This window comes from Bipolaris victoriae, assembly GCF_000527765.1.
Source record: "Bipolaris victoriae FI3 unplaced genomic scaffold scaffold_5, whole genome shotgun sequence".
NCBI lineage: Eukaryota > Fungi > Ascomycota > Dothideomycetes > Pleosporales > Pleosporaceae > Bipolaris > Bipolaris victoriae.
The window spans coordinates 230,586-248,269 of record NW_014575387.1 but is presented as its reverse complement, the minus strand read 5'-3'; the positions used below and the strand labels follow the sequence as shown (position 1 = coordinate 248,269).

At 52.5% G+C, this 17,684-nt stretch overlaps 7 protein-coding genes across 7 annotated transcripts; 4 read left to right on the top strand and 3 right to left on the bottom strand.

Annotated features, from left to right (window-relative positions):
* Positions 1-10: 10 nt before the first annotated feature.
* On the top strand, positions 11-1,414 carry COCVIDRAFT_11935 (hypothetical protein; the record flags this gene model as incomplete). The annotated part of the gene is made up of 1 exon (XM_014705957.1): positions 11-1,414. The coding sequence occupies one exon, from the start codon at positions 11-13 to the stop codon at positions 1,412-1,414; it is 1,404 nt and encodes a 467-aa protein (XP_014561443.1).
* Positions 1,415-1,941: 527 nt separating this feature from the next.
* COCVIDRAFT_11934 (hypothetical protein) lies at positions 1,942-2,793 on the bottom strand (the record flags this gene model as incomplete). The annotated part of the gene is made up of 2 exons (XM_014705956.1): positions 1,942-2,591; positions 2,646-2,793. 2 exons carry the CDS (start codon positions 2,791-2,793, stop codon positions 1,942-1,944), a joined length of 798 nt encoding a protein of 265 aa, XP_014561442.1.
* A 2,295-nt stretch (positions 2,794-5,088) lies between these two features.
* On the top strand, positions 5,089-8,160 carry COCVIDRAFT_86469 (hypothetical protein; the record flags this gene model as incomplete). Its single annotated transcript, XM_014706066.1, has 1 exon — positions 5,089-8,160. One exon carries the CDS (start codon positions 5,089-5,091, stop codon positions 8,158-8,160), a length of 3,072 nt encoding a protein of 1,023 aa, XP_014561552.1.
* A 1,164-nt stretch (positions 8,161-9,324) lies between these two features.
* On the top strand, positions 9,325-10,719 carry COCVIDRAFT_33534 (hypothetical protein; the record flags this gene model as incomplete). Its single annotated transcript, XM_014706065.1, has 2 exons — positions 9,325-9,601; positions 9,659-10,719. The coding sequence occupies 2 exons, from the start codon at positions 9,325-9,327 to the stop codon at positions 10,717-10,719; spliced, it is 1,338 nt and encodes a 445-aa protein (XP_014561551.1).
* Positions 10,720-12,169: 1,450 nt separating this feature from the next.
* COCVIDRAFT_22499 (hypothetical protein) lies at positions 12,170-12,898 on the bottom strand (the record flags this gene model as incomplete). Its single annotated transcript, XM_014705990.1, has 1 exon — positions 12,170-12,898. One exon carries the CDS (start codon positions 12,896-12,898, stop codon positions 12,170-12,172), a length of 729 nt encoding a protein of 242 aa, XP_014561476.1.
* Positions 12,899-13,270: 372 nt separating this feature from the next.
* COCVIDRAFT_11930 (hypothetical protein) lies at positions 13,271-14,425 on the top strand (the record flags this gene model as incomplete). Its single annotated transcript, XM_014705955.1, has 2 exons — positions 13,271-13,493; positions 13,554-14,425. The coding sequence occupies 2 exons, from the start codon at positions 13,271-13,273 to the stop codon at positions 14,423-14,425; spliced, it is 1,095 nt and encodes a 364-aa protein (XP_014561441.1).
* Positions 14,426-14,857: 432 nt separating this feature from the next.
* Positions 14,858-17,561, bottom strand: COCVIDRAFT_11929 (hypothetical protein; the record flags this gene model as incomplete). The annotated part of the gene is made up of 4 exons (XM_014705954.1): positions 14,858-16,231; positions 16,282-16,848; positions 16,902-17,293; positions 17,495-17,561. The coding sequence occupies 4 exons, from the start codon at positions 17,559-17,561 to the stop codon at positions 14,858-14,860; spliced, it is 2,400 nt and encodes a 799-aa protein (XP_014561440.1).
* Positions 17,562-17,684: the final 123 nt, after the last annotated feature.

Below are 17,684 nucleotides of genomic sequence, written 5' to 3'. Positions count from 1 at the left end.
ACATTTCATCATGGCCGCGCCTAAGCCGGGCGGCTTCAAAATGTCGCTGGGGGCCCTGAAGGCGAAGCCAGGACTAAAAGCATCTCCAGCGCAAAAAGACAACAAAAAACCAAAGGCTCTCCTCGGCGACGATGAACCGGACGATGCGGTCAAACAGCAAGAAATTACAGGATGGGACGCAGCAGAGGGCGGCGCGGTTGATGCCAACGGCAAGAAAGAAAAGGAGCAACTTCGCGTCATCCCGGTGCCGCCAAATCGCGATTGGCGCGCAGCAGCACGGCGGAAGCACCTTGCGAAGGCGCCACACCAACAAGGGCAGAACGAAACGGTCGACGAGAAGCAAATTGAGGAGCCCAAGTACCAGTACGGGCTGACGGTCATGAAGAAAGACGATGCACAAGAAGACGGCTCTGCAGAGCCTGACGCGCCGGAGCCGATGGAAGTAGAGCAAGACAATCTTACAGAACAAGAGCGGCTGGAGAAGAAGGCACTTGAAGCGCTGATAACGGGCAAATCGACTGACAACGAACTCGTAATACCTGTACAGACCGAAGAGGAGGCATTTCAACACGACTTGCAGAACGCGCCCGAGGCCCCTACGCTCGAAGCCTACGAAGCTACCCCAATCGAAGGATTCGGCGCAGCGCTACTTCGCGGTATGGGCTGGAAAGATGGCGAAGGAATTGGAAAAAATGGCACCTCTGTGAAGCCGAAGGAGATCAAGCGGCGACCAGCTTTGCTGGGCATTGGCGCAAAAGAGGATGCAGCAGTGGGCATTGAGCTTGGGGAATGGGGCGGCGGCAAGGGCAAGGGTAAAGGCAAAAAGGTTGCCCAGAGTTACAATCCAGTCACGCTACGGAACAAGCATACAGGCGAGATCATCACGGAGGAAGAACTCAAGGCAAAACTTGAGAATCAGAAATTGGTGGAGGAGGAGAAAGCCTCAAAACCAAAGAGCAAATACGATGATGATAGCGAAGATGAGCGCAAGCACGAGAAGCGGAGGGAGAAGCGAGACGATCGGGACCGCGACCGCCGACGCGAAGACGACTACGACAGCGAGCGAAGACGAGACAAAGACCGTCGACGCGAGAAAGATGATTACCATGACAGCGACCGGCGCCGCGACAAGCGACGAGAGCGCACCCGCGACGATGACTACCACGACAGCGAGCGACGAAGAGAAAAGCGCAGAGACCGCAGCCGCAGCCCCGACGACCGCAAAGACAGGCGTCGGGACCGCGATCGATATCGCAGCCGAAGCCGGGATTCCAAATCAAAAAGCGACCGCCGGGATCGCAGTCGTAGTCGCGACTCGGATGATCGCAGGAAAAGGAGAAGGGAGAAAGAATACGAGGATGATGAGAGATATGAGAGGAAGAATAAGTATAGGGATAATGGGTATTATAAGTGAAAAAAAATATGTGGGTTTATGCTAAACGGGAAATCAATCATTCGTGGAATTGCATATATGCATTTGTTGGTGCAGTGGAAAAAGCATGAAGGGGTTGATTAGATTGCATCATAGAGATATTGTAGAGTTGAGTAATGAGACGATACCCCCCCTTCTACATGCATGAGCATGTAGTCATGGTTGGATTTTAAAGCATGTATTCGTCTGATGCAAAGAATATCTTCATTTCGATGCCCGTAATTAAATCAGTTTAGGGGGATGTATTCATTCTACGTATACTTCATGTTCAGTGTATTCTAGTATTAATTCTACATGGTCCTACGCATGTGGAGGAATGTCCATGCTGAGAATTTAGAAAAGCAAAACCCAACCCATATGCTTCGTTGCATTCTCGTCATGATACTATTATACAATGTAGCTGAAAAACAGAAAAAAAAAGACAGCAACGCTAGTGGTATATTTACTCATTTAATCATGCAATCACAAAGATAAAGGAGTCTTAGACAAAAAAGAAAAGATGTGATGGTCTAAAAGTTCCTCGAGGGGAGAGGAGTAGGGTAGGGCGCACCCATGCGAGCGTTGTCGGTAGTTGAATGCGCCTGACCGCCTTCCTCCAACATCTGCACCTCTGTTTCCTTGGACTGGTGGTGCTTTGTGCGCCTGGCGGGCAGGAAATCGATGAAGAAGCTGGCGACGTAGAAGCAATAGGTAAATGCAATGATCCATTCCAGGACAGCAGCAACGTTCCACTTGTCCTGCTTAGAGCAAACGCCAAACGCAATGACGAGACAAAGTTCGAAGATGATGAAGAAGAGCTTGATCCAGAAGGAGATGCGCAGAATGGATTCCTCACGGTAATGAACACCCAGGCGTTGGTATTCCCAGCAGATGAAGATGGCACTGATGATGTAACTTGCAATGAAGACGACAAGGAAAATGTTGTGCAGGGTGTTGTGTCGCTTGCAATCGAAAATGGTGAGGAGGATGAGACCGGCGGCACCGGCGACAGCGGCGACGGTAGCGCATACGGAGTACAGCTTCTGCCAGTTGGACGTGTTTGGGCGGAGTTTGTTGGTGTGTCGCAGCCATCGCTCGAAAATGAAGGCACAGTCGAATGTTACTACCGTGACGACAGACATTGCAATGAACATGGGCTTGAGCGTGTCGGCACCAATATCTTGGTTGTGTTAGAACATGCGGAATTTTCTAGCATATAATGAGGGTAGCTTACCAGAGATGTATGGGATATGCTGTCCTTCGCTCATTGTTGAGTATATGGGCTTGCCAGTGGAGGCCCAATACACCATCATGGCGACGAGCATGCCAATCCATACTATCGAGGAAAAGATGGGGACGATCCAATAAGAAATTCCGAGCATTTTTTTCTTCTAATGGTTGGTTCGGAGGCAAGGAAGTGATTTTATCGGGGGTTGAAAGGATCAGAAGACGGGTAAGAAGGAAGGAAGTGGAGGTAGGAAAGGACGGAACACACGGATCAACAACAGGGAACCAACGAAGGATTAATGTACAAGGCCAAGGACGTAAAAGCACAAGATGACTCCACCGCAAACCGCACGAAGATTCGGACGCAGGGCTGGTGGTGATGTTGCCCAGCGGTGGCTATGATGTCAACCATGACCATTGGCGCGGCTGCTTAGCCAGGTTTGGTAAGATGGCGCCAGTGTCCGCGACAACGTCACGTCACCAGCGCGGCCGAGCCCTTCCGATTGCGTAGAGGGACGACGACTAAGCCACTCCTCGGGCATATGAGCAAAGTGCGTGCTGTATGTAAGCATATAGGTTGATAAGCATGTATGTTTGTAGTACATAGGTAGTGTACTGTACTATGCACAGGGTTGCCTAGGGAATCAAAGAGGTGCGCGGGTGTGCATGTAGTCGCAACGCCGACTTTTTGCTGCGGCACGCTACGGCAGGTCTTGTCGATCGTCGGTGATAGGCGTCGAGGGAAGATTTGGAAGCCCGATGCGTGCGGTGTTGCCCAGACAAATCGTATATGTATAGTATTTGGGTCGCAACTATGTGCGGCACTTTGTCCGTGATCGTCCGGTCCGCAAAGCTCGACAAGTCGACAGCCCCACGGATACAAAGTATTAGTAGCACTACATGCCGTGTAGTATACACTACTACACTCACACTCACTTTGCCTTTTACCGGATTTTTTTTCCGCTTGGCTCGAAGCAGCGGCCGTGTGACGTAGAAAAGCCAGCTTGTCCCCTGAGAGACCTGTGGAACCCTGAATGAAACCACCTTGGGGCCGAAAGAACAAGGGGGGGCCATGGGCGAGGCCAGACGGCGGGCGAGGCTTTTTATGATTATTATTTTCCCTAGCTCGGCATCCGGACTGAGGCCTTCTCCGATATGAGGCTGGGCTCGCAGGATTTGGATCTGTCTTGCCGCACTGTTCGCATCGCAGAGGCGTGCATGTGCATGCATTGGCTAGCCCGACTGCTTGTTTGCACCTTTGGTACTACTAAATGGACCACTCTGCAAGGCGAATGCAGGGTCGGCAACCAGACGAGCGAAGAGAAGAGGGGGCATATTGCGCGCAAACTAGCCGATCAAGAGCCAAAAGCGGCGCAGAGGAACTGCCTATTGCTGCAGGTCAGGTATTGAAAAAGGACGTTGAGAAGCGACTAACGAAGCCGACGCGCGTGTTGCAAAGGGCAGCGAACCACGCTTAGAGTGTGTTGTGGAGAAGCAAGCGGACGGGGGAAAAAAGGCATTAGTAGTGGGCTGGCGGTTTCGGATCATTGGCTAGGAAATTGGATGCAAACTATACAGTGTAGGTGAAGCAGAGCCGGGACATGGAGGGAGGAGTTTGCCTGCGCCACAGGGTGAGGGAAAGGGAAATGAGTGAGGAAATGACGGAGGGGGGCAAGCCACAGTTGTGGAGAGGGCCGCCTGGCCAGGCTATATAGCAGGCGGCGCGTATATCGGCACGGCCACAGTGGGCTGGTTGGGGAGATGCTCTCCGGGTGGATATGGGCCAAGCAGAGGAATGCCGGTTTTTGGAGCAGTTTGCCATGGACGACGACGACGGGATCGCTCCGATCAGCCGTTGGCCATGACGGATGCGGCAAAGCACAGTGCGAGCTTTGTGCTGGCCCGTAGCCTATAACGCCCCCCACGCGCTCATTGGCCGCGGGCGCTATGGATGGAGACATGGGCACCATTGGTCGTTTCATTCAACCTTCGCTGCAAGACGCAACGTCCAGGTTTCAGCTCATCGCTCTTCCAGGTTTCCAGGTTTGTTGTCGGTTGCAACACGCACCCACCGCGCCTGCAACACGCGCGGTGGGTACATTGGCCTAGGCCAGCATCCTTGATACCTGTCACCGACGCTTTGGACCATCGCTAGTCGCCCGTTCGTGCGGGGACCTTCACCTTTTCTTCTTCTTCAATAATACGCTTCGTCCCTCCTTAGTGTACCGCCAAACCGCTTGTTGGTGCGCGCATACCAGCCTCCACTTTGATAACGCCGCTGTGTGTCAGGCCTTATAAGCATACGCCGTCCTCCTCCCCTCCGCCCCGCATCGGCAAGACCAGCGGTTGACTCGCTCACCAGCTGTTAATCTTAATCTCCCAAATGCATCTTATTCTCTCTGCCTGAGCGTTCCCCGCTCTCCACACGCTCGCTACAGCCCGACACCACCATGGGCAATCAGTCCAGCACGCCAAATGCAAACAAGCTCTCCAAGCCAAAGACCAACACAAACTCCGTCAACACAGCTTACAAGAGCGACTTGCCAGAATGCTCCTTCTCGGGCCCTGCCGATCTCACTCCAGAAGGACGGCAGCAGATCAGAGACGCTCTCCTTTCGCCCACAACTGGCGAGTTTGACCACGACATCCTGTCGCAAACCAGGGACAGCGTACTTGACACGACAAAGGTACGCGACAGCCCTCTGTCCGTGGCCTCGAGGACGAATTCAAGGTCAAACTCCAGGTCCAATTCACGCTCCAATTCGCTATCCTGCTTCGGGAGCAAACACGGTTCAGCAGCCAGGCTTGCAGGCATAACCGATTCCAAGCTATCCCTCGTTTCAGGCTCAAATGTAGATATTGCCGAAGCTATAAAGCTGCTGCAACAAGTCAAGAAAAATGGTTCTCCGGAAGACATCGCGGCTCTGCAGCAAGTTTTAGAAATGCCCGAAGAGAATGATGACCCAGTAGGCGAACCAAGCAGCAGCCGAAGAATGTCGGCCGTGGACAAATCCTCTTCTACATCGCTCACGCGCCGTCAGTCGCTACTTCAAACACCCGGAGTCGGCACTCGGAGCTCTCCAGTCGAGGCGCGGCGTAGGACGTGGAACTCATGGAGGTCCGCAAGGCTTGAGTATGACGACGAGATCAAGTCGAAACCTAGCCCACATGCTGCTTCGCACCTGAATCTTACAATGGCCAAACCATCAACCGACATTGTTCAACCTGATCCAAGGCCTCGAGTATCAACTCCATGTGAGCTGGACTATTCGCAGCTAGGGAGCCTAAAGCCTGGCACACTGGTAGTCACAAACGGGCCTGCTTCACCGGCATCAAGCATCAGGGCTTCAATTCGCCCTCATGGTGAAGATGAAGATTACTTTTCAGAAACGGAGCCCGGTTCCAGCCCGTTAATGATGAAATCGACACGGCGTCGCGGCCATGCAAGAAGTCAATCCGCTACACTTCCTGCGACTTCTTCTCTCCAGATCGTAGAAACTATGGAAGTACCACTACCGTACGAGACTGCTCGGAGTGCTACTACAGTCAAGCTTGTTCGGTCCGCAGATGAATCTCTCAAGACTGCATCACCCAATCAGTCACACGACAGTCTGGAGGCTGTGAACAACAATCCAGTTGATGTGGTCCATTCTACCCAGAGCTCGCAGGCGCACCTTGCCCCCAGCCCATCTCCGGTATCAGAAGAGGACCGCACAGTCAACAAGGACGAGGGATTCACTTCAGATGACACACACTACCCCAAGTCGGAAGACACTTGTAGATCCCAAGATCTGGCTTCAGGACAGGCTGCATCACAAACTGCTACAAGGAACTTGGCGCCTCCTGGACAAAGCAATCCAATACAGAAGAAGCCAAAGAACCGAACCAAGCAACGACCTCCTCCACGCACAACTGATTCTGGCTATTCATCTGGTGGTAGTTTGCCCATAGATGAACGCGAACAACAGGCAGGTTCTACTTACACGATTTGTTCTCAGTGTCAATGTCACAGTTCGCACGGTGTAGGTCAGGGAAAGGAAGGCATGCAGCCAGGGTTTCCCAGGCAGAACAAAGAGAATATGCAAATGTCCGGATCGTCTGTATCTGCAGCACGTGCTGTACGTGGCATTCGCGGCCCAGGAGCTCTGGTAACCGTACAGTCGTCGCGAACACTCCGACCAAAGTCGTCTTTACAAGTGTCTGTGAATTCTGCAAGCTCTTCAGCAAGATCATCTACTTCGGAGGGTTTGCTCTCGCCCCGTACGCCTAGATCAACCTCATCGAAATCATCGTTCGACAGTGCGCCCGGGAAGCCGCCGAAGCGTCTTCATCGTCGACGACCGTCGCAGGGAGAAGCTCTGATTGTCCAGTCGTGCCAGCCGATTCCAGAAGGAAAGATTCCCGATGTTCCGGCGGACGTGCGAGCCAAGTTCGAAAGACGCGTGACAAGTACCCCTGGCATGGACTGTTTGACGCAGACGTATCCTTCAAAGGACCATGTCGTTGCAGAAGAGTCCAAGCCCCATGCCCCACTGCCAGGTCACACCGAGTTTCAACAGCTTGTTGAGCTGCAGGTTGCACCGCCACCGACGCCGTCTGCAAGCAGCCACCGAAGGAGCTTCTCTTTCTTCCGAAGAAAGTCGATGGGTGACAGCAGAGAGGCTGAGAAGGCAGCTGCGAATATTGCGATTGAAGCTGGTTATCTGGAACACATTGCCATCTCGATTGGCACTTCTCCCTATGCTGCTGTGACGCCAGAGCTCCCAAAGCAGACTGTGGCTTCTGCAGCCTCTCCACATCGACTTGGCGCCACAGTTCCGCGTTCAAAGTCAATGGTCAACATGGATAGTAAGGCTGCTGCTGAGTTTGCTCGCGCGCATAGCAGAGATCTTGCTGCTTCAAGAGAGGTGATGCCGCAGCAGCGACGTAAAAGCTTTCACAGCTTGAAGGTGGAAGCCGGTGAGGCCAGGGCAATGAGGCATCGCCCACAGAATTTTGATGTTCCGCCTGTTCCGTCTATCGACATGGCCAAGCTGTCGGGTCCAAATACTGCTACACAGCAATCAAAGAGGCACAGTATAGCATCGTTTGGGCCAAATGCCGGCTTCCGTCCTCATGGTCACCAGCGCAGTCATACAGCTCATCAGCTAGCGACTAAGAGCACTGTAAGCCTGCAGAAGACTTCGCAGCAGAGCATGCAATGGGAGGCTCCCTCGAGGCCGCAGGCACAGCGTCGCAAGACGATTGGCGAAGGCATGCGTTCTATGGATGCAGTTGCTGTGGCCAGCAGCAAACGCGCTTCTGTAGGGCCGGGGGTCAAAGTACAGGGAGCAGAGAATCCGGCAGCGTGGGGTCGATACAGTGGTGGTTTGGCATATGACTACGAGGGCCGTGGCGTAGGCGTTGGAGGCAGCGCAGGTACACGACAAGTGCACAGCTGCGCATCGATCAAGTCGCTGCACTACCAGCACCAGTATGGAGTGGATCTTTCCGATGTGCCCATCATGGTGCAGCGCCTCTAAAAAAAAGTTGACGTTTGACGTTGAATGGAAGATTGGATCTTTGTTTTGGGGTTAATTTTGGGCGGTTTGGCCTGGCGGCGGCGTTGCATTTTACGATTGGCCAGCGTCTGGATTTAGCGCAAACGGGCGCACACACACACACACACACACATACATAACGCACATGCATGCAGAGCGGCATTTTGGATTTAGGAGGGGCTCCTGGCGTTTTCCCTGTTTTTTAGTTTTAGTACATGAGTAGTTATGAGCAGGCTGCATGGCCGCGGCGGTAGCGGCGACAGGACGGAATAAATATACATGTAATGGATGCTCTGCCACGCGGCAGGTCGAAAGAAGATGGCTGTTGTCTCGTGTTGGACGTGTAATCAAAATTGCTGCGTAAGCGACGGGGGTGTGGGTGTGTGTGTGTCGATGCCCAAGATGCGGCTTTTTTTCTTCGTTTCTTTTGCGCGCCCTTTTGCTGCGAACTGGTGGTGCTCAGCCTCAGCATGGCTCGCAGTCGCCCATCAGCCGGTCAGGCACCGGGGGCAGACGTGCATAGACCGCAAGTGATGTCAGAAGCGGGTGCTAGTGGCTGCGCGTCTTTGGGCGGCGCAGGGATGCTAAGTCATGTTCGGAGACTCCAGCACCACAACCGAATGCGCGAAATTTCATCTTACCACCTCCCCGCCATCGCCTCCCTTCCCTCTTCCACCCCCCTCTACTCCCCCATTCACCGCCTCTTCAGACCTCGCTGCCCATCAAGCGACCGTGTCTGCACCCTCGTAGCTGCCCATCGCCGCCCCTCGACAGCCTTTGGTCGCGTCAAAGGCTCCCATCTCACTACGGCCTCGGCCCTGATCCTGCTCAACCTTCAAGTTGTATCTGCCCGACCAGCGCCACACGTTTTCAACAACATCCCCCCTCCCCGTCTTGTCGCCATCTAAGAAGGAGCTTGAGCGTCTTTTCTTTTTGTCTCCTACCCAGACCCTCGACCAGCCTCAACTTCAGCTGCCGCATAGGACGCCATCAGCGGTTCTTCCTCTTGCTGAGGAAGCGGCCAGACCTCGCCCAACACCAAGCCTCGGCTTCGCACCCTTCAAGCCACCCTAACGCGGGATTTCCATCCAGCCAGTAACCTATACCAAAGCCACTACTCAACTTCCAGAAGCTACCATCAAGGGCATGGCACCTTCTGCTGTCACACCTACTGAAGAGTACCAATTCCCGTTGAAAGACATAGCGTCCTTCAGCACCTATCCATCTGGTAGTGTCGACAATCATGGCGCCTGGAAATCCAAGCAGTTGATTGGGGAGGCTCTCAAGAGCCGTGTTGAGGCTATTGATCCTGATACCTGCAGTGTTGGCGAGGAAGATGCCTTCTTCGTTGCCGACCTGGGCGAGGTCTACCGCCAGCATATGCGCTGGAAGAAGAATCTAAGCCGTGTGAAGCCGCACTATGGTAAGCTTAAACAAAGACTACCCTTTGCACAAACAATTGTGACTGACAAACGAATAGCTGTCAAGTGCAACCCTGACCCCCAGGTCCTCCGTCTCATGACGGAGCTGGGTCTCGGCTTCGACTGTGCTTCGAAGAACGAGATTGAGACCGTTCTCAAGTTGGGCGTTGACCCTTCTCGCATCATCTATGCGCAGCCCTGCAAGACCAAGTCTTACTTGCGTTACGCTGCTCAGTCTGGCGTCAAGCAAATGACCTTTGACAACGCCGATGAGCTCTACAAGACCAAGCAACTCTTCCCAGACGCCGAGCTTTATCTGCGAATCTTGACTGATGACTCAGCTAGCCTGTGCCGTCTCAGTCAGAAGTTCGGTGCTGCTCTGGACACCACTGGTGAGCTCCTGGAGCTGGCCAAGAAGTTGGAGCTCAACGTTGTCGGAGTGGCCTTCCACGTCGGATCCGGAGCATCCGACCCCAAGGCCTTTGTCAAGGCTGTCCAGGATGCCCGGTTTGTCTTTGAGCAGGCAGACGCGCTTGGTTTTAACATGCACACCCTTGACGTTGGCGGCGGTTTCACGGGCGATGTCACTTTCGAGCCCATGGCCGCAGTCTTGTCCGCAGCCTTGGACCAGTACTTCCCACCCCACATCCGCGTTATTGGAGAGCCTGGACGCTACTATGTCTCCACTGCCTTTACCATTGCGTGCCACGTCATTGCTCGTCGCACCGTCACCGATGCCACCCTGGGCACTACTTCGTATATGCTGTACCTGAACGATGGTGTCTACGGAAACTTCTCGAGCATCATCTTCGACCACCAGCACCCCGTGCCGCGTGTCTTGAAGAACGGCAACAACGTCTTGTACGATGTGCGTCGCTCAGGATATGACAGCCCTTCTCAGGTTGAGTACTCCATCTGGGGTCCAACCTGCGATGGCATCGACGTTATTTCCTCTTCTTGCAACTTCCCGGAGCTGCTTGATGTTGGCGACTGGCTCTACTTTGAGGAGATGGGTGCGTACACCAAGTGCTCTGCTACCCGTTTCAACGGCTTCAGCGACAGCCATGAAGTCGTTTACGTCTGTAGCGAGCCTGGCGCTGCTGCTCTCATGGACATGTAAATGTTGGTGAGGAAGGATGTAAGGCAGTTTTGTACAAGAGATGAGTGCTGAGAAGTGATAGTGGAAATTGTCTTTTTAAAAAGTTTGATAGATCTCTTTATATGGTATATTTGCTTTTGAATGGTTGTTCCCGGGTGTGACTCTGCTGATAGTGATTTTCTAATACTCTTATTGTTCTTCATTGCCTATATGTCTTCGCCGTGTTAACAAGGTAGTCTCAGTCACCATATAAGTCGAAACTAATCTGCAAAACAAGGACATTGATCGGCGCTACTTTTCTCAAGCCCTTCCCCTCCATCCGTCCAAGTTTACGAGTACCAGAAATGACATCACGCTAGTTAGTGAGCTAGACTAGTGCCGTGCCCAAGGTCCCCCCCCCCCCCAACCGCGCCCAATGGTTTGTGTGGTCCCACAACAACCCTCGACCCGAAACCAACCCTTTTTACACTCTCACTCCCTCAACCCGTTGAACTCTGTTCAACATATGCCCCCTTCCCCCCGCACCGCACCATTTATATGGAGAACAAAAACGCAAATCGAAATGGTCGGGGTCGGGAGTTAGTGGGATAAACCCCTCCCCGCCTCGCAAACCTCCTTTTTGGGGCCAATCAACGATATTGTTACTAACGGGTGAAAACCGTTGGTCTTTTTGACTTATCTCTGTGCAGGTAGTGAGGTATATCCCGACTAGTAGTACACATCTGGCCTTACTTTACTTTGCTCTGCTCTGCTCTGCTCCGCGCTGCTTCATCCAACAGAACGGAGCGAAGATGTATGATTATAAATGTAAGTCTGATAACATTTCCTTTCAAGTATATACGAATTTCTGTTTCGTCTTAAAAACGATGAAATCAGCAATGATGACAAATAGGTTTAGCAAAAGAAAAATTGCTCTTCCTTTCGTTCAGATACTGCGTAGTAGATAACCCTTCCTCTTGCGCTAATCTTTTTGGTCGCTGGGGTTGTGGTTGTTGGTGTGCGAGAATTGTAAGGTTATGGTCTGAGTTGATTTTTGAGATTTATCTTTACATTTGTTTTTTGAGCAGGGGGTTTTTTTGGGGGGGGATGGTTTGCTGACTTTTGAGGGAGTAGGGTTTGACGTGATTATGTGGGGGGTTGGTCAAGAGACTGGGTGTGAGGCTCTTGGGAGGAAAGAAAATGCGGACTGAGATTTTGAAGTTGTAGGTAACAGGAATTATGGATACTGATTCGTTCACGTAGGACTAACGTATTTGTACAATTTTGTTCCTTGGGAGTTTACAGGTGAACTTCTCGTCACATTCTCTAACATTATTCTCATATGAAATTAGAACAGAGAACCGGGCAATTCCGTGGTACTGTAGCTGTCTGCAATACAATCACCAGTCTTTAAAAGTCACACACGCAGAAATCTCAAGATGATACATTGATTCATAGTACAAGCAAACATATCTCCATCTGCTATCTACATCTACCGCGCCTTCTCCTTATTCTCAGCAGCCCTCCTCTTCGCCCGCACCTCTGCCTTTCTCCTCTCACCACCATCAACCTTGTGTCCCCTCCTCTCTTCCCAAATACCCTCTTGCAGCCTTATCCTAGCACGAAGTCCTCCGCTTCCCTTGACAGGCTCCACAAAACTACCCTTGATAGTGCTGGCGCCCTTTACAACAACACCCTGGACTTTTGGCAGTGTCTCTACAGACTCGGGAGGGCTCTCCGCACCAACAGGCACATTGACAACCAACTTCCTGGTCCCAGGATCGTGTGTCGCCGTTGCAGCCGCCGAGCGAGGACTTATGGTATTGCCGAGTTGCGGGTTCGGCGGCACAGGTGCCTCGACGACCTTCAGCTCGGCAACTCCATCTGTGACGTGCTTGCAGTCTCCGCCAATGCCGTATTCGCCGTTTCGAAACTTCTCGCGCCAGTGCAGCAGGTAGCGTCTTGCGCGGGCAGGCTCAACACCGAGTTCCTTCAGTTGCGGCGAGGTCAGTGTGAAGAGGGCTTCCCATGAGGGGATCTTTGTCGCGTGTGCTGAGAGGCCGCGGCCAATTGCGCTGAGGAAGGCCGTGTGGTCGGGGATAAAAGGTATCGGTTTGGGGACCGGGCGCATGGGAATTGAGTGTTGGAGGTTGCGCACGCATGTCTTTGGTATTGATACGGCAGCGGATGTCGCATTGAGAAGTGGGCGCCTGAGAATCATGGTGGCGGTATATTTTTGAGCGAAGCACCCTTTGATTTACTTTAGTAATGATCTTAGTAACAAGAGGGGGTCAATTGGGGGAGGGAGTGCCATACTGTGCAAATGTCCGCTGTCCTTGCTTTCCCTCTCAATTCGCGGTTCACGCTGGCTCTGCGGGCACCGTGAACTTTTCGGAGAAGCCAAGAAAGACGCCCGTGCGCCGGGTGCATCGCAAGCCAGGGCATAGAGCCCCACGTCACCAAGGCTCCCTCAGCCCAAAGCTCCACAACCTCGACCAACACAACACCCCCCCAATTGCAGTAGTAGAGAGTCTCCTATTGCAAACCCCTCTTTTCTACACCTCCTACCTACAACTTTCAAACAAAAAACATCATGTCTGGCCCCGAAGTCCACCATCTCTTTCACTCTCCCATTGCGGATCACTCCTTCTCCGCTGATCGCCAAACACTTGCTGTTGCCCGCGAGAACAACGTCGACGTCTTCCAGAGGAGCGGCAGCGGATACAAGCTCAAGGATGAGCTAACGGGTCACGACAAGACAGTCACGGGCGTGGACATTGCACCAAACTCGGGCAAGATTGTGACTTGCTCGCAGGGTAAGTAGAGCTTGAAGCTACACTCTGTTGATGACATGTAGGCTAATTGGAACTGAACAGATCGCAATGCCTACGTATGGGAGCCTTCACCACAGGGCTGGAAGCCAACATTGGTCCTACTCCGAATTAACCGAGCCGCTACTTGTGTTCGCTGGGCCCCCTCCGAGACCAAGTTTGCCGTTGGATCGGGTGCTCGCTTGATCCCTGTGTGCTACTTTGAGGAGGAAGACAACTGGTGGGTTTCCAAGCACCTCAAGAAGCCTATCCGCTCTACCGTCACATGTGTCTCGTGGCACCCCAACTCGGTCTTGCTTGCGGCAGGCTCCACCGATGGACACGCTCGTGTGCTCTCTTCCTTTGTCAAGGGCGTTGACGAGCGTCCGGAGCCCTCAGCTTGGGGAGAGCGCCTGCCGTTCAACACTGTGTGTGGTGAATACTTGAACAGCACCGCAGGATGGATTCACAGCGTTGCCTTTTCTCCCTCGGGTAACGCCCTTGCCTTTGCCGCTCACGACAGCACCCTTACTGTCGTCTATCCCAGTGGCCCTGAGCAAGCTCCTCGCGCCATTGTCAGCGTTAGCACACAAGTACTGCCTTTCATGTCGCTCATCTGGAGCTCAGAGGATGAGATCATCGCTGCTGGGTACAACTGCGAGGCCTTCCGTCTCAAGGGCAACGAGTCTGGCTGGCAGCTGACTGGAAGTCTGGAGACCAAGAGCCGTCCTGGTCTGGCGGATCAGCGCGAGGAGAGCGCACTGAACATGTTTAGGCAGATGGATCTCAAGGGCAAGTCGGGCACGGATGACACCAAGCTCAAGACTGTGCACCAGAACACCATCAACACGATCCGCAGCTTTGAGGAGAGCGGAAGTGGAGTCAGCAAGATCAGTTCTACTGGCGTGGATGGAAGGATTGTCATTTGGACTCTGTAGATGTGTGAATTGCTTGCAGGCCATTGCAAAGGGATGCAAGGATCCAAATAAACAAGACTTTCATATTTCTGGTCTTACACAGTGTAGCCAAAGTGGAGTATATCTAATCGTGCTGCATGTAAGCAAATCTAGAATGCCAGAATGCCGCGATTCAAAGTTACGCCAAAAAAAACAAATCATGAGCATGATACTCTGGTATTACGCAAATGCCGTTGTTCATCTCTTGGGAATGTGAGCGATTGTGAGCAGCAAAATGCAATAAAAAAAAAGAAGGTGAGAAAAGACAAAAAAATAACTAGAACAAGGCCGTTGATCAGAGATGTGCATTCAACCCAGGGAAGCAGAAAAGAAACGAGAATAAAAAAAACGCCTTCCCGAGCCGCCCACCCGCTGGTTTTGTAGAGACTGTTGATATGCAATATTTTTCACATCTCAACCAAAGCCCGTGAAACCCTGGGTGTTGAACACATCAAGCGGTACCGGCTGAGCGGGCGTAGCGGCGGCCATACCCTGCGTCGTCTGAGCATCATTGAGAAACCACGACCAATCCTGATCGATATCCATGGGCATATTCTGCCAGGAGAAGTTGTTGGTGGGGAGCGAGAAGTTATTCATGCCCTCGTTGTGCATCTGGGAGTCGAGAACCGAAGTGCCCGTTGTGGAACCATCGTCAGCGTTCAGATTGTTCCAGTTGTAGAAGCCGTCGTAGGAGACAAAGGGTGAGGGGTCGAGGTTGAAGCCTGTGGCGCCCGTGGCGGTGGACATGGATGTCTTGGGTGTGACGTTGAGAGATTTGGAGGGCTGGGAGAAGATGTCCGAGGTGGCTGATGAGTGTCTGCCTGAAGGGGGAGTGTAGAGCTGATGCGACGTGCTGGGTGATCTGGAGCTCACTGTGGCGGGCGAGCGGCCTGAAGGTGTTGGACCTTTTACTAGCTGGCCGCCTCGCTTGATGGAGATGGTGCCAAAGTAGGGGATGACGAAACTTGAGGGTCCGTTGCACAACTCGTCTATCTCGGTGCTTGTACCCTTGAACTTGGCCATCATCTTCTCCAGGACCTCTGCGGATTGCGCGGCAACATTGCCTCCCTTTTCGCTCGAAGCGCGACGGAAGATATCAATGCAGGATTCAATCATGCGGACGTCTTCGTCAATCAATTTGGCGCTGGAGCTCGAGGCTGCCGACTGCGCTGGTGGTCCGTTGAGCAGGCCTATCAGCATAAGGACTGCGGCTGTGAATCCGAGAAAGTCAATAGCCTTGCACTCGTAGATTGGCGTTACCCCACCAGTTCGCAACACCTGGTAGAGGCGTAGAACCTCTCGTGAGCCGTTCAAAGTGACCGTGCGCGAGTAGGAGAAGCGCGAATTCGATGCTGACTTGAGCATAAACGGCAGGTGGAGGTATACGCGGATCTGATGGAAGACTATTTGGCCCATGATGCGCTCTCGTAATTCTACGGCATTCGATCCTACGTCGGCAAGAAGCCCAGTGAAGTCGAGCCAAGCTGGATCAAGCTTCTTCCACAAATCGTCTAGCTCTTGGTCAAGTTGTAGCGCCCAAGCAAAAGACTGCTCGGCTACGCCTTGGTTGCGATCAATCACTTTGCCTGCAAGCTGTGAAAGTCTCGACATGCAGACCATGGGGTGCAAATATCTGGAGTCTCCCATGTCGGGCATTGTCAAGTCGCAGTGCGCGTCGATGATACCATATGGGAGACCGAGAAGAAGAGACAAGAAACGGTCACCATGGTACAAGGCCCACCATATGCTTTCGTGGGCCACAGAGCCAGTACGCTTGCGGTGGAGTCCCTAATCCTCATCAGCAACAATGTGCATACTTCAATACCAATAAAACTCACCATAAGCTGTGCATACATCAGGCCCTTGCGGTACGCAATCCAAGCTCGCCGTGGCTGACCTACATCGGCGTACCACTTGGACTTCAGGACAAAACATTCCAACCCCTCGAGACTGGCAGCATATTCGTCGTCGCACAGGAACCACCTGTCAACAACCTCAAAATGCCGTGACACCTGATCAGTGTCTTGTGAACAGATTCCAACTGACAAAACGACGGTGGCAATTGCTCCGACGTTTCCGGTGGCCAAAGCCTGCGCAGCGAACTGAGGCAGCGTCTGCTCAGTCCCATGCGTTCTCATACACTTGCGGCGCCAAACATCCCACCAGTCACTGTTGGATTGGAGAATCTTGGTGAGTTGGTCAAAAGGAGGTAGCACGGCGATAAGTGCTTGTTTGGTTCTTTCTCGCTTGGCAGAGTTCATGAATGGGTTGCTATCGACAATGTCTTCGTCGTGCTGATTCTCTAAAGTATATCGCTCATCCTCTGTCTGGTCGGGCTTGGGCGTTGAGGATTGTTGCAGGGGATCGTTGTGGACTTTTGCAAGTGCTTCAGCGTCATTGTTGAGCTGCCGGGCAAGTAAGTATCAGAAGCGTGCGAACGTATAGGAAGACAGCCTACCGCATCCTCAAAAACAGAAAGAATCGGTATGTGGTGGCCTTGTTTAGATATAGCGCGTTGGTTATGTGTAAATTTGAGCTGGTTGGATGGCGATTCAGAAGAAAGTGGTGTTGGGGGTAAAGTGTCCTTAGTGTAGACATTTGGCGCTTTTGGTGATGATGTGTCGGCTATGCTTTGACTCCGGCTTTCCGACTTGACCGTCTTTTCTTCGAGCAAAGAGTCGACCAAAGCCTCTAGACGTGAGACCCTCTCACGAAGGTTCTTGCGGTGGTCGACAATGACATCTGGATTTGCATGTTCCTGGTCGATGCATCTGCTGCCGCGCGCAAAGCACTCGGAGCACACATCGGGATTGTCCGGCTGAAAGATGCACCTGATCTTGCGGCGGCGACCTGTAACTTTTGATCAGAATTTTCAACGAAAAAACGGAAAAGCACGCAAATCATCAAAAAAATAAGGGAGAGGATGTGGTGAGAAGAATGGTGCATAGGTAAGATTGATATATGAGTGTGGTGTAAAACCGTAGCATGTAGAAAAGGTACGGTAGGTAGGTAGCTATCCCACCCAAAAAAACAACAACGGGGTTGACATACATTCGAAGCAGCTATGCGTACCCTTACGCATCTTTTTGCGCGTCGGCAACGTCTCCTCCTTTGGCATGTTGATGTAGAGGGTTCGTGTCCCACTCTGTTGGTTGGTTGGTGCCTAGCTCGCTTGCGCGAATTCGTCCGAATTCAAAAAGTTGGGGCAAAAAGGCAAAACCTGCTGACGATGTATATGGCG